Source organism: Rhamphochromis longiceps, linkage group LG2, assembly GCF_057381845.1.
Source record: "Rhamphochromis longiceps isolate RC_006_pf linkage group LG2, R_longiceps_female_GT1.1, whole genome shotgun sequence".
NCBI classification, from domain to species: domain Eukaryota; kingdom Metazoa; phylum Chordata; class Actinopteri; order Cichliformes; family Cichlidae; genus Rhamphochromis; species Rhamphochromis longiceps.
In genome coordinates, this window is record NC_140558.1 from 25,990,589 (window position 1) to 26,005,137 (window position 14,549).

At 41.0% G+C, this 14,549-nt stretch overlaps 2 protein-coding genes across 3 annotated transcripts; one reads left to right on the top strand and one right to left on the bottom strand.

The window, feature by feature from the left end:
- Positions 1-49: 49 nt before the first annotated feature.
- On the bottom strand, positions 50-3,389 carry vamp7 (vesicle associated membrane protein 7). Of its 2 annotated transcripts, none has more exons than XM_085420227.1 (8): positions 3,203-3,389; positions 2,610-2,830; positions 2,367-2,424; positions 1,959-2,096; positions 1,716-1,806; positions 1,366-1,433; positions 1,126-1,218; positions 50-1,010 (listed from the first exon to the last, which is right to left on the bottom strand). In XM_085420227.1, the coding sequence occupies exons 2-8, from the start codon at positions 2,753-2,755 to the stop codon at positions 942-944; spliced, it is 663 nt and encodes a 220-aa protein (XP_085276353.1). In that variant the 5' UTR covers positions 2,756-2,830; positions 3,203-3,389; the 3' UTR covers positions 50-941. The 2 variants fall into 2 exon arrangements, with proteins under 2 accessions (XP_085276353.1, XP_085276345.1); XM_085420219.1 differs by having other exon boundaries at positions 2,610-2,788; positions 3,203-3,388.
- Positions 3,390-3,903: 514 nt separating this feature from the next.
- polr1d (RNA polymerase I and III subunit D) lies at positions 3,904-13,271 on the top strand. The gene is made up of 5 exons (XM_085420250.1): positions 3,904-4,011; positions 5,693-5,790; positions 6,205-6,281; positions 10,701-10,783; positions 12,908-13,271. Exons 1-5 carry the CDS (start codon positions 3,973-3,975, stop codon positions 12,953-12,955), a joined length of 345 nt encoding a protein of 114 aa, XP_085276376.1. The 5' UTR covers positions 3,904-3,972; the 3' UTR covers positions 12,956-13,271.
- The last annotated feature ends 1,278 nt before the right edge of the window (positions 13,272-14,549 follow it).

A 14,549-nucleotide genomic window follows, 5' to 3' on the forward strand; every position in this document is an offset into this window, starting at 1 on the left:
CAACACCCTTTTGTCCTTTCCTGGTTTAGAGGCAAATCACTCAGTTCCATCAGAATGTATTTATTTTAAATGAGGATGTACAATTATTACATAATGATCATCAGCCATATGATGTCAGGAAGCAAATCTATGTACAACATAATATAAAAAAAGTGCATTTTGTTAACAGAAAGAAAACTTGGGCACACTGAACCTCAAAGAGGGAGGTAAAAGGTGAAGGGAAGCCTCAACTCCACAGGCAGAAATCACACTTGCTTTAAAACAACCATTCTTCCTCAATCAAATGTACAATATTTATTTTTATGATCATACAGGGTATTTCACAACATTAACCTTAGAAGATACAACTGTGCTAAGTGATAAAACTTATCAGAAAGTCTGTATACTGCATCAGTTTAGTCAACAATGTGTTTAAAGTTCTTCAACAGAGGCCCATACACTACACCCTCGTGATACATTTAAAACATGTTACCCACATACTCTGTTGGCATCCAAGATTAAACAGGACACTCACAAATCAAACATTGCTACCTTTGTAGTTAAATCTATATGGATTAATTACACAGGCAGGTGCAGGACAGTATAGTAACTGATACATCAGCCAACCGAGTGCATGAGACAAGATGAATGCACCAGACTAACATAAGACAAGACCATTGTTCCACATCAGTTTTAGGCCACGTGGCTGCTGTCCATTAGTGTGGGTATGAGGTGGGACTCCAGGTCCAGAAGGCATATAAATGTGCACTGTCAAAGTCAGGGTGAGAAAGGAGGTGGGAGGAGGAGGAGCAAATAGTTTTCCAGCTCTTCTGAAGCCAAAGGAGTAAAAAGCAAGGAACGTGGTATTTTCTACTGTGTCCACTGGCAAGCAGAGTTAAACAGGCACTTCTCCCCTTTGTCCCTTTTCCTTCATCTCCCTCTCTTCTGTCCCCGCTCTCTTCTCATTGTTTGACACACGTGGGCCAGTTGAGACCTCCACAAGCAGCAGAGACAATAATGTAAATCACCACCTGAAAAAGAGCACAGACAGAGTTCACTTCCTTCACAACTGCTGCACTAAATAAGGCACAGAGAAGCCAAGCTCAATGCACTACTTGTTTTCATCATCTCGATGTCTGTACTCACAAGGGCAACCAGCACAATGACTAGAGTCAGCTTGAGGTTCTTCATGCACATGGCTCGTGTAAGGTTACGGCTCGTGGTCTTAAATGTGACTGACTGAAGGAGGAAGAGGAAAAAAATTGTAATCAGTAACAATATCTGTTGTTTAATAGACTGCAGTTGCAGTATATACTTAATGACAAATGTTATGCATCAGAAAATAAGTAGAAGCAACAGAGCCTAATCAGTTGTAGTTAAACTCACTGCATCAACCAGGTTTTCTGTCTTGTCAATCAGCAGCTCCAGCTTTTCTCCTCTCTGAGCTACCAAGTCTGTAAAAACATGAATGCAAACAGTGAATTTAGTGTGAATACACATAATACAATACATATGAGTAATTCACTAAACACAGCACATCATGCATCGTAAGTGAGGTGGTCGCTCATGATATAACACTTCACTCATTTAAAGTCACACCACACACCAATCAAACATTACAGGTTTTATCTAACTTGGTTTATTAGAGTTTTAGTCAGTGTTTTTCCATCTCAGAGCCTTGTTTGTTTATTTATTTATGAATAAATACAAAATGAGGAAATTAAAGAGATGCTCACCTATGTTGCGGACCATGATGCCCTTCAGGTCGTCCACTTGCATCTGAGTCTCAGTGACACGATCGGGTCCACGTGGATCTGAGTGGTGTTTCTGCAAAGAAAAGGAACACGTCACACTTCTTCACGTCTTCTTCCATTTCTTTTTTTTTTTTTCTTCTTCTTTTAAACCACAGAAATATTAGGACATCACAGTGCAGTAACAGGAAACGTTGCTTGGTACATTCAGGCTTTCATCATACACACCATTTGAGCTGCCAGTGTAGAGGAGAACTCGCTGTTCATGGCATAAGGTAGGGCTGTTTGTGCTCGTGAGCCATATGTTGTCTGGAAACGCTTCTTCACTTCACTGAGGAAGGTGAATGCACGTGACCTCTCAAAGTCCTTTAGAAGATGAGAGTCAAATAGATTTATAAGAAGTTGCATACAATAAATTGTGGCTGCCTCAAAACCCTATCTCATCTTTAGCAACAGCAGTAATGCTAGGTTTTCTACAATAACACAGGACATGTGTCCATTTCCTACAGTGGCTGGGTGGTTTATATTTATTTTTAAACTAATTCAGGTTCTTAAAATACATTCATAACATCTACAAATGGTCTACTGCAAATCCAAACCCCGACAAAATTATATGACTGTCAAATATATACTTACGTCGTCCGTGATGCACAGGTATATGATTCTGTCATGGCAGATGTAATGAAACAGATAGCTAAAAATAAAGCAGAAGGGTTAATCATTAGATGAGAGGTGTTTTATACAGTAGGGCTGTTTTTCCTACAGTTTTTACAAGGAATGAACTCTGTGGTATTTTATCACATGACACCGCCGTAGGCATTGTCACTAACAGGATGTAAACTGCCAACTGGGGATGACACAGGCCGCACACGCCCTTACCTGCCATGGCTGTATGTCAGTTTGTTGTTCTCTGAGGGAATTTTAGCTAAAATCTGCTCAGTAACTTCCAGGAAGTTACCCCCACACCATGCATGCTTGGCAAGAATAGTGGTTCCTCGAGCCACCACAGCAAACAGGATTGCCATGGCAACAGCTGGGTTTTCACCTTTATTACCACCCTGGAGGTAGAAGGACAAGGAAGGCGAGTTGTTACTGCTGAGCTGGGGGGGGGAAAACACCCAAACGATAATGATTAGGGAAGAATAATTCTTGTGAAACAGCCAAAAATAGTTACAGATAACAGGAAGAAGGAAATAAAATGACATGTGAACAGGTGTAACTAAGAAATGCAAATACTGCGATTAGAACGCCGTAGGACAATTCCCAATCATGAACAGGTTGTCATGCTAGAGTAAAATGTCAGCTAAAACTAGATGAACCAAAATTTGCGAAACAACAAGCTAGCTAACACTGTTGTTGACCATTAAACCTATATTAGCGTCAGAAAGGTAGTTAGCCACTTGACGCCATGTCGGTTGTTTTTAGCTACTGAGCTAACGTACGTAATAGTCACATAACATCATATTCAGTACCTGGATGTCTCAACGACGATTAAAGTGGCTCATTTAGCGCAAAATTCCCACATTTAAAGACGTTTCAGTTGCTAGTTTGCTAATCCTTTTCGAGTGACTTCTGCCTGCTTCGCAAATCGTCCACACAGGAAACACATTCAAGCGCGTGCTGGGGAGTGTAGTTCCTACCGCATTTCAGGCTCTATGTGCTTAACGTCGTTGTTTCCCTTTTGGAACTACATTTTTTTTTACCCCCAGTTACATATTACGTAGTTCCGTCGTCACGTCTTCGTATAAACAACTTGTTATAGAAGGGCCGCGAATTTTGCCCCTGTTACAGTCTTCCAGGCGACTTGAACGCTAGGATAACGCTTTCCCCTGCAGCTAGAGATGTGACAAAACTTACCATTGTTAATTGCTGAACAGGTTAGCTTTTATTAAAATAAATATTTATTAGGTAAGTATTAAAAATAACTATTTGTTTAAGTAAACATGTTATGTTATTAAGCATCCAGGCACAACAATAATATAAAATTTAAGCCATAATCACGCTGCAGAGTAGCCAAACGACGCGTTTGACAAATATTCTACCAACCACAGAGCTGCGTCACTTTAAATGAAAATTATCTGATAATTTGATCATTTATGGCTACAATCATACATATGTTACCAAAACATTGAGGTAAATTCCAGTCGTATTGAACTTTCCTTTGCCTGTCAAACTAGATTCAGGGCTAAAGATCACAGAACTAAACCTTACTCTGTTGACGGATGCAGTGGGAAAGTGAAGCATGGCCGGGGAAGGAGAAAAGAAAGCAGTACTAGAAATGGTAAAAAGCGAAAATCGTGTGTGGTTTGATGGTGTGCGCGGTTGGATGGGTTCGTCTTTATTTTCTCCAGGTCGGATCGATTAACTAAAGAAGCAAATGACAGCGATTTGACCGCCTGTGTGCTCCTCACGTGGGTAGCTAGTGACTAGCAGTAAATAAACTTACACGGCGTTAATCTAACTTAAGTATACGCTAAAATCTGTCTTTTTGAAGCATTACCAGCACCGGAGACAAACAGTAATTTGGAACATGAGGGTACCTACTTGTTTAATTTAGATGCGGATTTGTCTCAGTCCACGGGTACCTAACAGTATCTCCACTAGGGGGCAGTAGTTAAACAGTGTTCATGTCCTATGAAGATAAACGCCATAAGTATTTGGAAAGTGATGTATTTTTCTTAATTTTCCTACCTCAGATGATGTGAAATAAAGATGCCAATTAAGAATGAAATATGAAGCTTCAGGTTTAATTCAAGTGGGGGTTAAAAGTATTGCTTTAACTACCTTGGAAGGGTATAATATGATAAGAGGCGAAGTACCTCATCATCTTTGGTGAAGACAGTGTTGTTGCATGGGCATGTGTGGATGCCGGTATAACTGGATCATTGGTTTTTATTGATGATGTGAGTGCTGATAGAAGGAGCAGGATGTACTGTGAAGCGTACAGGGAGTACTCTCTGCTCAGATTCAGCCAAAGTGCTTTATAACTGATAAGACGGTGCTTTCAGTGCACCGTCTTATCCGCAGACGGAAAGGAATCCAAGAGTTTCCTAAAGCAAAGACATGAAATATTCCTGAATGGTCAAATCAGAGCTCAGCCCAGCAGAGCATGGTTTTCAGTTACTGATGAAGACAAAACTGAAAGCAGAGAGAGTCACAAACAAACGGCAGCTAAAGACGGCCGCAGTGAAGGCCTGCATGCCTTCGCAGCTGTAAAAATGTGGGTTGTCATGTAAAAATGGCTGCAATTCTTTGATGGTTTTCCATAAAGAAAGCAAAAACTTGAAAATAATGAAGTTATTAAAAAAAGACTCTTAAGAGCTAAAAAGTTCCGGCTTACTCTAAACAGCAAACTATTGTTTCTCCTGTTGAGAGTGGATATCCCTAACATGGTCAAGTCAGGCACTTTAAATACGCTCTAGCTGCTCCAGTGCAGATCTTCACTTTGTGAATGGTGGCCAATCAGATGAAGGCTGGCCTAAAAGAAGGAGGAATGGGGTAACATTGTGTGTTTTAGATGTTTGATAAAGTTTATGAGGCCTGAGTTTAAAAATAAGAACATTTACTGTGACCCAAACAAAGAGTCCAATGAGCAAAATATGGAGCTGGAAATGTGCACAGTAGGTCCACTTTTGTTGTTAAAACACTTGAATTAAAGCTCCAAGTCACATCTTGATTTTTCTTTTTCTCTTAGATTTCACATCCACTGTGCTGGCGTACAGAGGCAAAAAAATCAAATAAAATCATGTCCTTTCTCAAATACTCTTGGACCCAACTGTGCATGCAATCAGTGTCTGCTTCTATTTGCATCTGTAACTCTGTATGTTTTGAATATTTTGGAAGTGCATAATGAGCGTGAGCGGCTCGCCCACTCACTAATCTCAGAGGAGGAAGCTGGTGTAATGTTTCTCTTCCATGTTGGCTGTGCGATGTTTTAAGAATGGACTTTTTTTGCGTTCTAGGTCCAGGCCGATGGGGCAGATGAGGGCTGTGTGACTTTTGTGCTGCACGACGAGGACCATACGTTAGGGAACTCCCTCAGATACATGATCATGAAGAAGTGAGCATTTTTGTGTTGGTTTTTTCCCCCTTTGAACTCAGCATGGTCACCGTCATGTTTTCTTTTTTTCTTTTTATATTTCAAATCGCTTCCCACACATGTGGCTTATTTGACATTCAAACTGAAGCTTGACGGCTGTTATCTGTAGTAAGACTCCAGCTAGAAGGGACTTTCCTTGCTTTCCAGCTCATAGACAATAATAAGATAATCATTTTATTTTATGACAGTGTTATCAAAAGGAAGCATGTGATTTCTCCTCTTCCCTGTTTTTGGGGCTCTCTTGTCATCCTGCCAGGAGAGGGTCTGCTAATCTAAAAAAATATAGTCATTACCAGTCTTTTTTTTTTTTTTAAGCAGAACTCTGAGAATGCTCGCAAACCTCAGCTTCATTTTCCCACTTTTCTCTTTTGCCAGCGCGGATGTGGAGTTTTGCGGCTACACCATCACCCATCCGTCAGAGAGCAAGATCAACTTTCGCATTCAGACACGAGGTGAGAGACGTCTCTGTTAATACACACGGCTCCGTATGGCTGTGTTTATTGGTAATAAAGGTTTTCAGGCAGCGTTGCAAGGTAAAAAGGCTGATCACGATATACTGCAAATAATAACACACGCACCCTAATTTTGAGAGCAATAATCACTTGCACCGTTGCCAAAAAAAAAAAATCTGTCATCCGCTTTCACAAAGGATAAGAGCAGCCCTGTCACATGAAAGGACTCGGCGAGACTGAGAAAACAGCTTGTTTTTGTTGTTGAACCAAGTTTCTGGTTGCCTGGAGGTTTCTTTTTTTTCCTTCACGGCTTCAATACAGCTAGACCCGATTACCTTCAAGGCACAAGGAGAAATAAAAAAATATTCCCCCTCTTTTTCACTGCGCTTTCGGGCATCAGATCGCCCTTTGAAATGATCTGTATTTATTTTGGTTGTTAAATTTCTCCACCAAGACCGCAATCACAACGCTGGATTGAGGTCATCTGTGTCAGTTGAGGGGGCCAGGAGGGCCGCAGCATTCTTTTCGTTTGTTTTTTAATGCCACATCTTTTTTTGGTTAATCGCTTAGATTATCAAAACAAGATAGTCAAGCGCAGCGACATAAAAAATTGACAGCTTGGTTTCAACAGCAGCCAACAAAAGCATATTCAGTTAACGATCAATGACACAACCCTGAATTGTTTCCTTTTTTTGTGCACTTGCACAGTTGCTCATGACGAACATTCATTTCCTATATCCCGGTTTTGTGTTGCTGTATATTTAGTTTAGCATAAGAAAAAGGGAAATATTCTTTTAACCAGGCCTCAGTTCAGTTTTTCCTTTGACTTTTTCAATCAGGTGTTCTATTCATGTTTTAATGTGATTTTATGTAAAGCTGTCCATGTATTAGTTCCCACTTTTACTATTTCTATTCCAGATTTTGGCAAACGTATACGGGGGGGGAGTAATTATTAGGTCTCCAGCTGAATATACAAACTTTTTAACAAACAAATAAACTGTCTCTAATTTTATGGCAGCTTTATTTAAATGGAAAGAGACAGAATATCAACCAAACATCCAGAAAAGAATGCATTACATGAAAGTTGTGGGTTGATTTGCTGGTGTTCTGGCTGAAGGAGGGAGGTTCTAGGCCAGAATTTTATGGTACATAGCTTCGCCCTCTGGCCACTCATTGCAGTGAAGTCGTCCTGTACCTTTACCAGAAAAACAGCCCCAAATCATAGTTTTTCCACCTCCATGCTTGACTGTGCGGATGGTGTTCTTTGGGTCAAACTCAGCATTTCTCTTCTTTTAAAACACATCAGGTAGAGTTGGTGAAGCCAGAGAGTTAGATGTTTGTTTCATCTGAACGCAGGCGTTTCTCCCAAACCTTCTCTGAATCATTTAAATGTTCACTGGCAAACTTAAGACAGGCCTTCTTGAGCAGGGAGAGCTTGTGGGTGCTGCAAGATTTCAATCTGTGACTACATAGTGTGTTACCAGTGGTGTACTTGGGGTTTGTGATCCCAGCTGCCATAAGGTCATTGAGAAGCTTTAGTTTGGGGCTTATCCACCGTCTTTTTTTCCCTCACCCATGAGGTAAGATCTTGCACGGAGATTCAAACTGAGGGCGATTGATGGTCATTTTATATTCTCCATTTGTGAATAACTGCACCTTCTCACCAAGCTTGTTCTTGAGGAGGTTGCAATGGAAAAAATTGAAAATATATGTGTTTTATACACGTATTAAGATCAAGACGTCTGTAATTGATTGCAGCCAGAATTATGGCTGGGTTGTACCGAGTCAAATTAGGACTTGCAGCTAACCATTATTTTAGTAGCCGAGTATTCCTTTGATTAATCCATTTATTAATCAAAGGAATCAGATAAAAATAAATAAACATTTTTAAATGTTTTCTTTTGTATCTTTGAAGTCACATCCTACACATGTGGCTTATTTGACGTACAAAGGGTATGAGTGAAGCTTGACGGCTGTTATCTGTAGTAAGACTCTAACTGGAAGGGACTTTCCTCGCTTTCCAGCTCATAGATAATAATATGATAAACATTTTATTTTATGACAGTGTCATCAAAAGGAAGCATGTGATTTGTCTCTCTTTAAAACACAGGTGTTTTAATGGTAAATGGTCTGTATTTGTATAGCGCTTTACTAGTCCCTAAGGACCCCAAAGCGCTTTACACATCCAGTCATCCACCCATTCACACACACATTCACACACTGGTGATGGCAGCTACATTGTAGCCACAGCCACCCTGGGGCGCACTGACAGAGGCGAGGCTGCCGGACACTGGCGCCACCGGGCCCTCTGACCACCACCAGTAGGCAACGGGTGAAGTGTCTTGCCCAAGGACACAACGACCGAGACTGTCCGAGCTGGGGCTCAAACCGGCAACCTTTCGATTACAAGGCGAACTCCCAACTCTTGAGCCACGAACTGCTCATTGCTTTTAGTAGTTTAAGTGCGTACTATATCTGTCAAAAATTACACACTGGCTCTCGTAGATTAGCAGGAAGAGTTCTGACAGTGTTGTATCACCTGGATGAGCTAGATTTAGTTTGTGTGTGTGTCTGCATGTTTAAGTGTGCTGGTGAACAAGTGAGTACGTGTGACTGGAATGAGGACACGCGAGCATGTCAGCAGTCTCTGTGACAGCGTTTTAGGGCTTCAACGATTCATCGAGTAACTAGATTCTAAAAAAAACAACAACCCTGTTTTGTTTACTTCAATGCTTCGTTTAATGTGCAATTCTGTAACGATCACATGTCACAGTGTAAACACGAGCGTTTCACCGACTAAAAACAGATGACCAGTGATAAGAGCGCACATATCAATAAAAACTGTTGCACAAAGTTGTCCCTGTTTATTGTGGCGCCACAGAAGAGCACGGTGAAGAACGAAGAGGCAGAGCTGTTACCTAAATGCTGAGCTCAGGCGAAGTGAAAGTTGGCTCTTTTTAACGTATGAAACAGAAACGTTTGTTTCCGTGAAGAAAAGGGAACTTTGTAGCTGCTCCCATCCATGTTTTAAACATCAAACATCTACATTAAAGCCACAGAACTTACATTAAAATATGCAGATGAACTGTTAACTTGGTCTGATATGATGTTTAAATCGGGCAGGTTGCTGAAGGCAAGTATAATATACTTTTAGATTAATCTAATTCTACAAAATAATGTTACTAAAGCCCTGAAATAAATATGGTGTAGACTTTAGACTCAGTCCTGCTTGTTGCAGGTATTGCTGCCATATAAAATAGGATCGCTGTTGTGTTATCAATCTGTTTGTTGAAAAACTGCTATTTTCTTCACACAGGTGCTCCTATCTCCTACGTTTCTATTTAAGGTCTTTTTTTAATCATAGATGTGGGCGAAACACTCAGAACAGCCCAGATCAAAGACTTATTACACAAATCCATTTATAACATGGCTGTAATGTGTGTCTTCAGTATCTTCATTAAGATAAAACTACGATAAAATTAGAGACTGTTTATTTCTTTGGAAGTGAACAAACGTAATAATCCCAGCAGGTCATCAAATGATTATTTTCTCAACTGTGTGCAACTCTGAAACAAGCTTTTATTTTATTTTTTTAGCTCTTCTTCCTTTAAGGCACACCTACCTTTAGCTTTCTTCTGATTGGCCGGCCATTGCAAACAAAAGAATTAAACGAGGAGAGTTTTTTAAGCTCATAACAAGAGCTGTGCACCTGAGAAAACCTGTCAAAGACTCAGGAGCACAAAACAACTTTTGGCTTACAGCGATTGCTGGTACATACATGGACCTCATTATTTACAACAGGAGTATCCACCACTGTAAAAGTATATATAACAGGAAATAAGGAACAGCACAGTCAGTCCCCCATATGGTAAATATCCTACAAGGATCAGGTTATGTGACTGTGGGGGAAATGTCCAGGATTCCTTGGTTTTCTTTGGCCCTCGAGTAGTTCTCGCAAAGCTTCGAGGCGTGTTTGGGCTCGTTATTTCTGCAGCAGAATGAATCTTTCCCCATCGAGATGCCGACCAGAGCGCGTAGCGTGCCTACAAGCCATCGTCGGTGAGGGTGCAGTCAGTTCGTTGGCAGAGTTTCTCTGTAGCGCTCACGATGCATCGCTTGCAGGTGTGGCGTTTGTTTCGACACTTGAAATATCAAATTGAGCAAGACAAAACGATCCCACGTTGCAAATGTGGTTGATGCGTGCTTCTCATCTCTTAACAGCGCTGGTGACCCTTGTCAATAATAAATTTGTGTAGAGCGTCCGCTTTTGTGCTCATCATTGGCGCACGATGACTCACAGCGCTAAATGAAACCCAGAGACGAGTGGCTAACAGAGTGCCTACATCTTCTGCGGTTGTTTTTGCTCTGTTTGTGCTGTCGGTGGTGGTTTTCGTCAGAAGTATCTGCTATCTGCTTCAGGGGGAATTCCAGCCGCAGAGCCGCTGCGGAGAGGCCTGAACGAGCTCAGCGATGTTTGTCAACATGTTCTCAACACATTTCAGGTAAGCATGTGTGACTGTTCTGTACACAACATGTGTCTTACATAGAAAAATGACCCGGGGTGCGTTCCAGAAAACAGGTTTGATAAACTCTGAGAATCACCTTGAACTCTTTACTCTGAGACAGGAAAGTCTGAGTTTGTGGTTTCAGCACAGCTGGTCAGAATTGGTTTAATCAGCTCTAATTTAAGCGTGTGCGTGGGGAATGGGGGGAAAAAGCCATCATCAGTGGAGGGCAGATAACTTGTTTTCCCTATTGTGACGGCTCAAGTATAAATGCACGGTCCCTTTGGACCACAGCAATTATCTCGTAAAACACGAATGGAGATGTCATTCGACATGATCCAGTCAATCATCATTTACGCATCCTAAATTTCCCTTAATTGATGACAGAGCTGGAATCTTGCAGAAATCCCAGCCTACGGTCATGTCTGCATGTTATCTCCTGATTAACTAAATCAGCCACAGTGCCTTGAGAGCAATCTCCTCGCTAGCTTTATTAGTCTAATTTCATTATAAACAAGCATGCACCTGCCTATACTCATATGATTTCTGAAAATTGAACTTCTATCGACTTGTGATTCGAGCACATAAATGACTGAGGAATAAGTGCTTGAGGCCTCGTGTCACGAGCAGTAAATTCCACAGTTATGGAATCATTTCTTTTTTTCCATTTTGATGAGAGAGGAGGCTTCATGTCCAGCTCGATCTGGGTGGAGCTGCTCCTGCTACTATACACTGAAGCTGTCGCTGAATGTGCCTGCCAGTGATTGGTCAGAACACAGAGACCTAAATTATCCTCCTAGGACCTGGCGTCCACATATGTGGACATCACATTTTGGGTTATTTAGACCAAAATACTCAATTTTGCTCAACAAGGGCCTGATATCCACTTATGAGGACATTATACTGCTACTGTCCTATCGAAATTTTAAACGAATATCCTCATATGTGGATCTCATTTTTTTAGAAACAAAAATCAGGTAAAAAAAAAAATCTGGCAATTCTTTGTTTTTACATTCATCTGGCCCCAATCAGCCCAAATATCAAAGAGAAATCAAAAATGCATGCCGTGGAAGAGTTCGGGTCTTGGGAGGTTAAACCATTAAAGGTAATTAGAGTGGACAGTACTGGACTGATAGGGCAGCGGTGCAGTGATTAGCGCTGTCCCCTCACAGCAGCGAGGTCCTGGGTCTGACCCCGCTGATAGTGAACTGGCTTTTCTTCGTGGAGTTTGCATGGGTTCCTCCAGAGTCCAAAAACATGCATATTAGGCCACTTAGGGATTCTAAATTTGTGTGAATGTCACTGTAAATTGTTCTTTATGTCTTCGTATTGGCTCTACAATAGCCTGCTAACCTGCCAGAGTCTACCCTACGTTTCAGGGTATAGCTGGGATAGGCTCCACTCCCTCCACAACCCTGCATTGGACAAAAGGTTGTGAAAATTGATGGATGGAAGCTGGTTATTGGTTGTTGAGCTGTGGAAGTTTCAGCTTGACCTTTTTGGCTACCTGTTGAAACAAATGCAGCAACACTGTCAACTTCATGCATGCTGAACACCAACTTGTCTGGTTTCCATGAGACTGGACAAGTTGAAGTTCTGAAAACGTGGTTGTTTTTTTTCTTTCCATTTGTTTTCATATGTTCTTTGTTCCTCCACACAACATAAAAGATTTACTAACGCCCACGCAAATTGGTTTTGGCGTTAAAAAATGCACAGTGGTATTTACAAAGAGAGCACAGATTGCACGTAAGAGGTGGGACCTCAAAGACTTTTATGAATGATCTCTGGGAGTTCCTTTATCACAGTGCAAAATATAGAGAGCAGAATATTCAAACCAAGCGTTAGCAGCTGCCAACAATTTCTTCCTACCCCAGGGTCTCTTCCCATCACAGGAGTCCTGCTAGAAGCTGACCTGGTGCTCTCATTTCTAAACTGGGGAAAGCAACAAGAAGCCAACCTGAATTTCCATGCACGTAACAGGACAGAGAAAGAAACCCTGGGCGTTCTAGCAAACAGTAATTTTAAGTGAAAGGACAGTCAGCTGACTTTAATTAAATGTGACACTCCCACATGCTGCCTGAAATCCACCTCTGACGTGGACGTTCTTTAAATTTGTTCCAGGCAAGAGTTAATGAGTTCAAAGAAAGACAAGAGCAACCCATGGAATGAACGGCGTTTGGCACGAGGGACAGCGAGGGAGTCGGAGACACCAGTTCTGCATCCACACCATGAAAATGAGTTACCTGGACATTTCTACTTTTTTTTTTCGTATTATTTAAATATACATACTAGGGAGCAGGAGGAATGGCAAGTTCTCCGATTCCTGAACACAGTCTGTATCAGTTTCAAACATCTGTGCAGCTTTTGTATTTGTAGTATTTTCAAATTGATTAATGATGATAAATGTGAATACGTTTTGTGTTTATCATTCCCTGAATGCTGGAATGATGATTGAAACAAATATAAAACATTAAACTCTTAAAGACTTTGCGTTTTCCTTTTTGCCATGGATTTCACATTATTATTATTATTTTTTCCTTCATAGGGAGACGGTTTTCACATATGTCCAGATCTAAATGTTGTTTTTCCCTAGATTGCTCTCATCTGTCCTTTGAAGCTGTGTTTGACGAATGTCCTTATTAGAAGAAGAATGTGGTGTAAAGGACTGCGCCCAGTGCCAAGAATACAGAGGGAAAATATGAGGGGAGTGAAGTGTGAATAACAAGGTTAAAGTTATTTGAGGTTAATCGCATCTCTTCATCAGTCACATGTTCAAGCAAGGCGCGCTCTTCGAGTATGGAAAAGAGTTTGAGGAAAAACAACAACCAGCTGAGAAACAAAGTGTGGAGTAACCTTGTTTCAGGACTGCAGGCATCGTGAGAATGAATTACAATTGTTAGATAATTGCTGTAAATGTCAAAATTTGTCACAAATTTGCCAACATAACCAAAGTACCACAAGTCACCAGAAAAGCATAGTAGGAAAAGGTGAAAAATAAATGAAAATACAATTTAAAGTTGAAACTTTATGGCATCCTTGACATTTTCCAAAGTTGTTTGGTGGCCCAGCGGCTTTGCTAGGCCGATTCTGGTCCCCAGCCTTATCTTTGGCAACCCTAATTTAAAGGGTTACTTTGGCAGGTAAAAGAAGTGAATTTTGTGTGTGGACTTTTCTTTAAAGTTCAAAATTAAGTTGAATCATCCTAGATCAGATGCACCAAAAATTTTTATTTCAGTCTCACCTGCTCACAAAATATTGTTAAAGCAGTATTGAGATTCGTCCATGTGATCTTGAGCAAACTGTGTACGTTCTTCTGGAGAGCAGCGCTCTGTCCTTGAAGTCGTTCCATGCACACGATTGCCGTTCGCCGTTCTCCTGATGGTGGAGTCATCAACACAAACATTAGCCAAGAAAGAGAGAGAGAGGCCTGCGACTGTTCCTTTGTGACCTTGATGACTGTAACATGGTTTGCTGTGGGAATGATCTTTGATTGTCAACCTCTCCTTCATAGTTGAACACCATCTGTCTGACTGATTGGACTTGTGGAGTCTGAATTGTTCTGGGATGGTTTTGTAACCTCTTACAGCTGCATGAGCATCAACACCAACTACGATCCACTCCCTCAAATGTGTTTTGTAAAGATCAGCCTTTGATAGATCCCTGTTCCAGTCATGTTGTTGTTGTTGTTCACTTAAAAACATCAAAAACCCACCATCCACACCCGATTTTCATTCAATGAATTGATAACATGTGTCTCCTAATT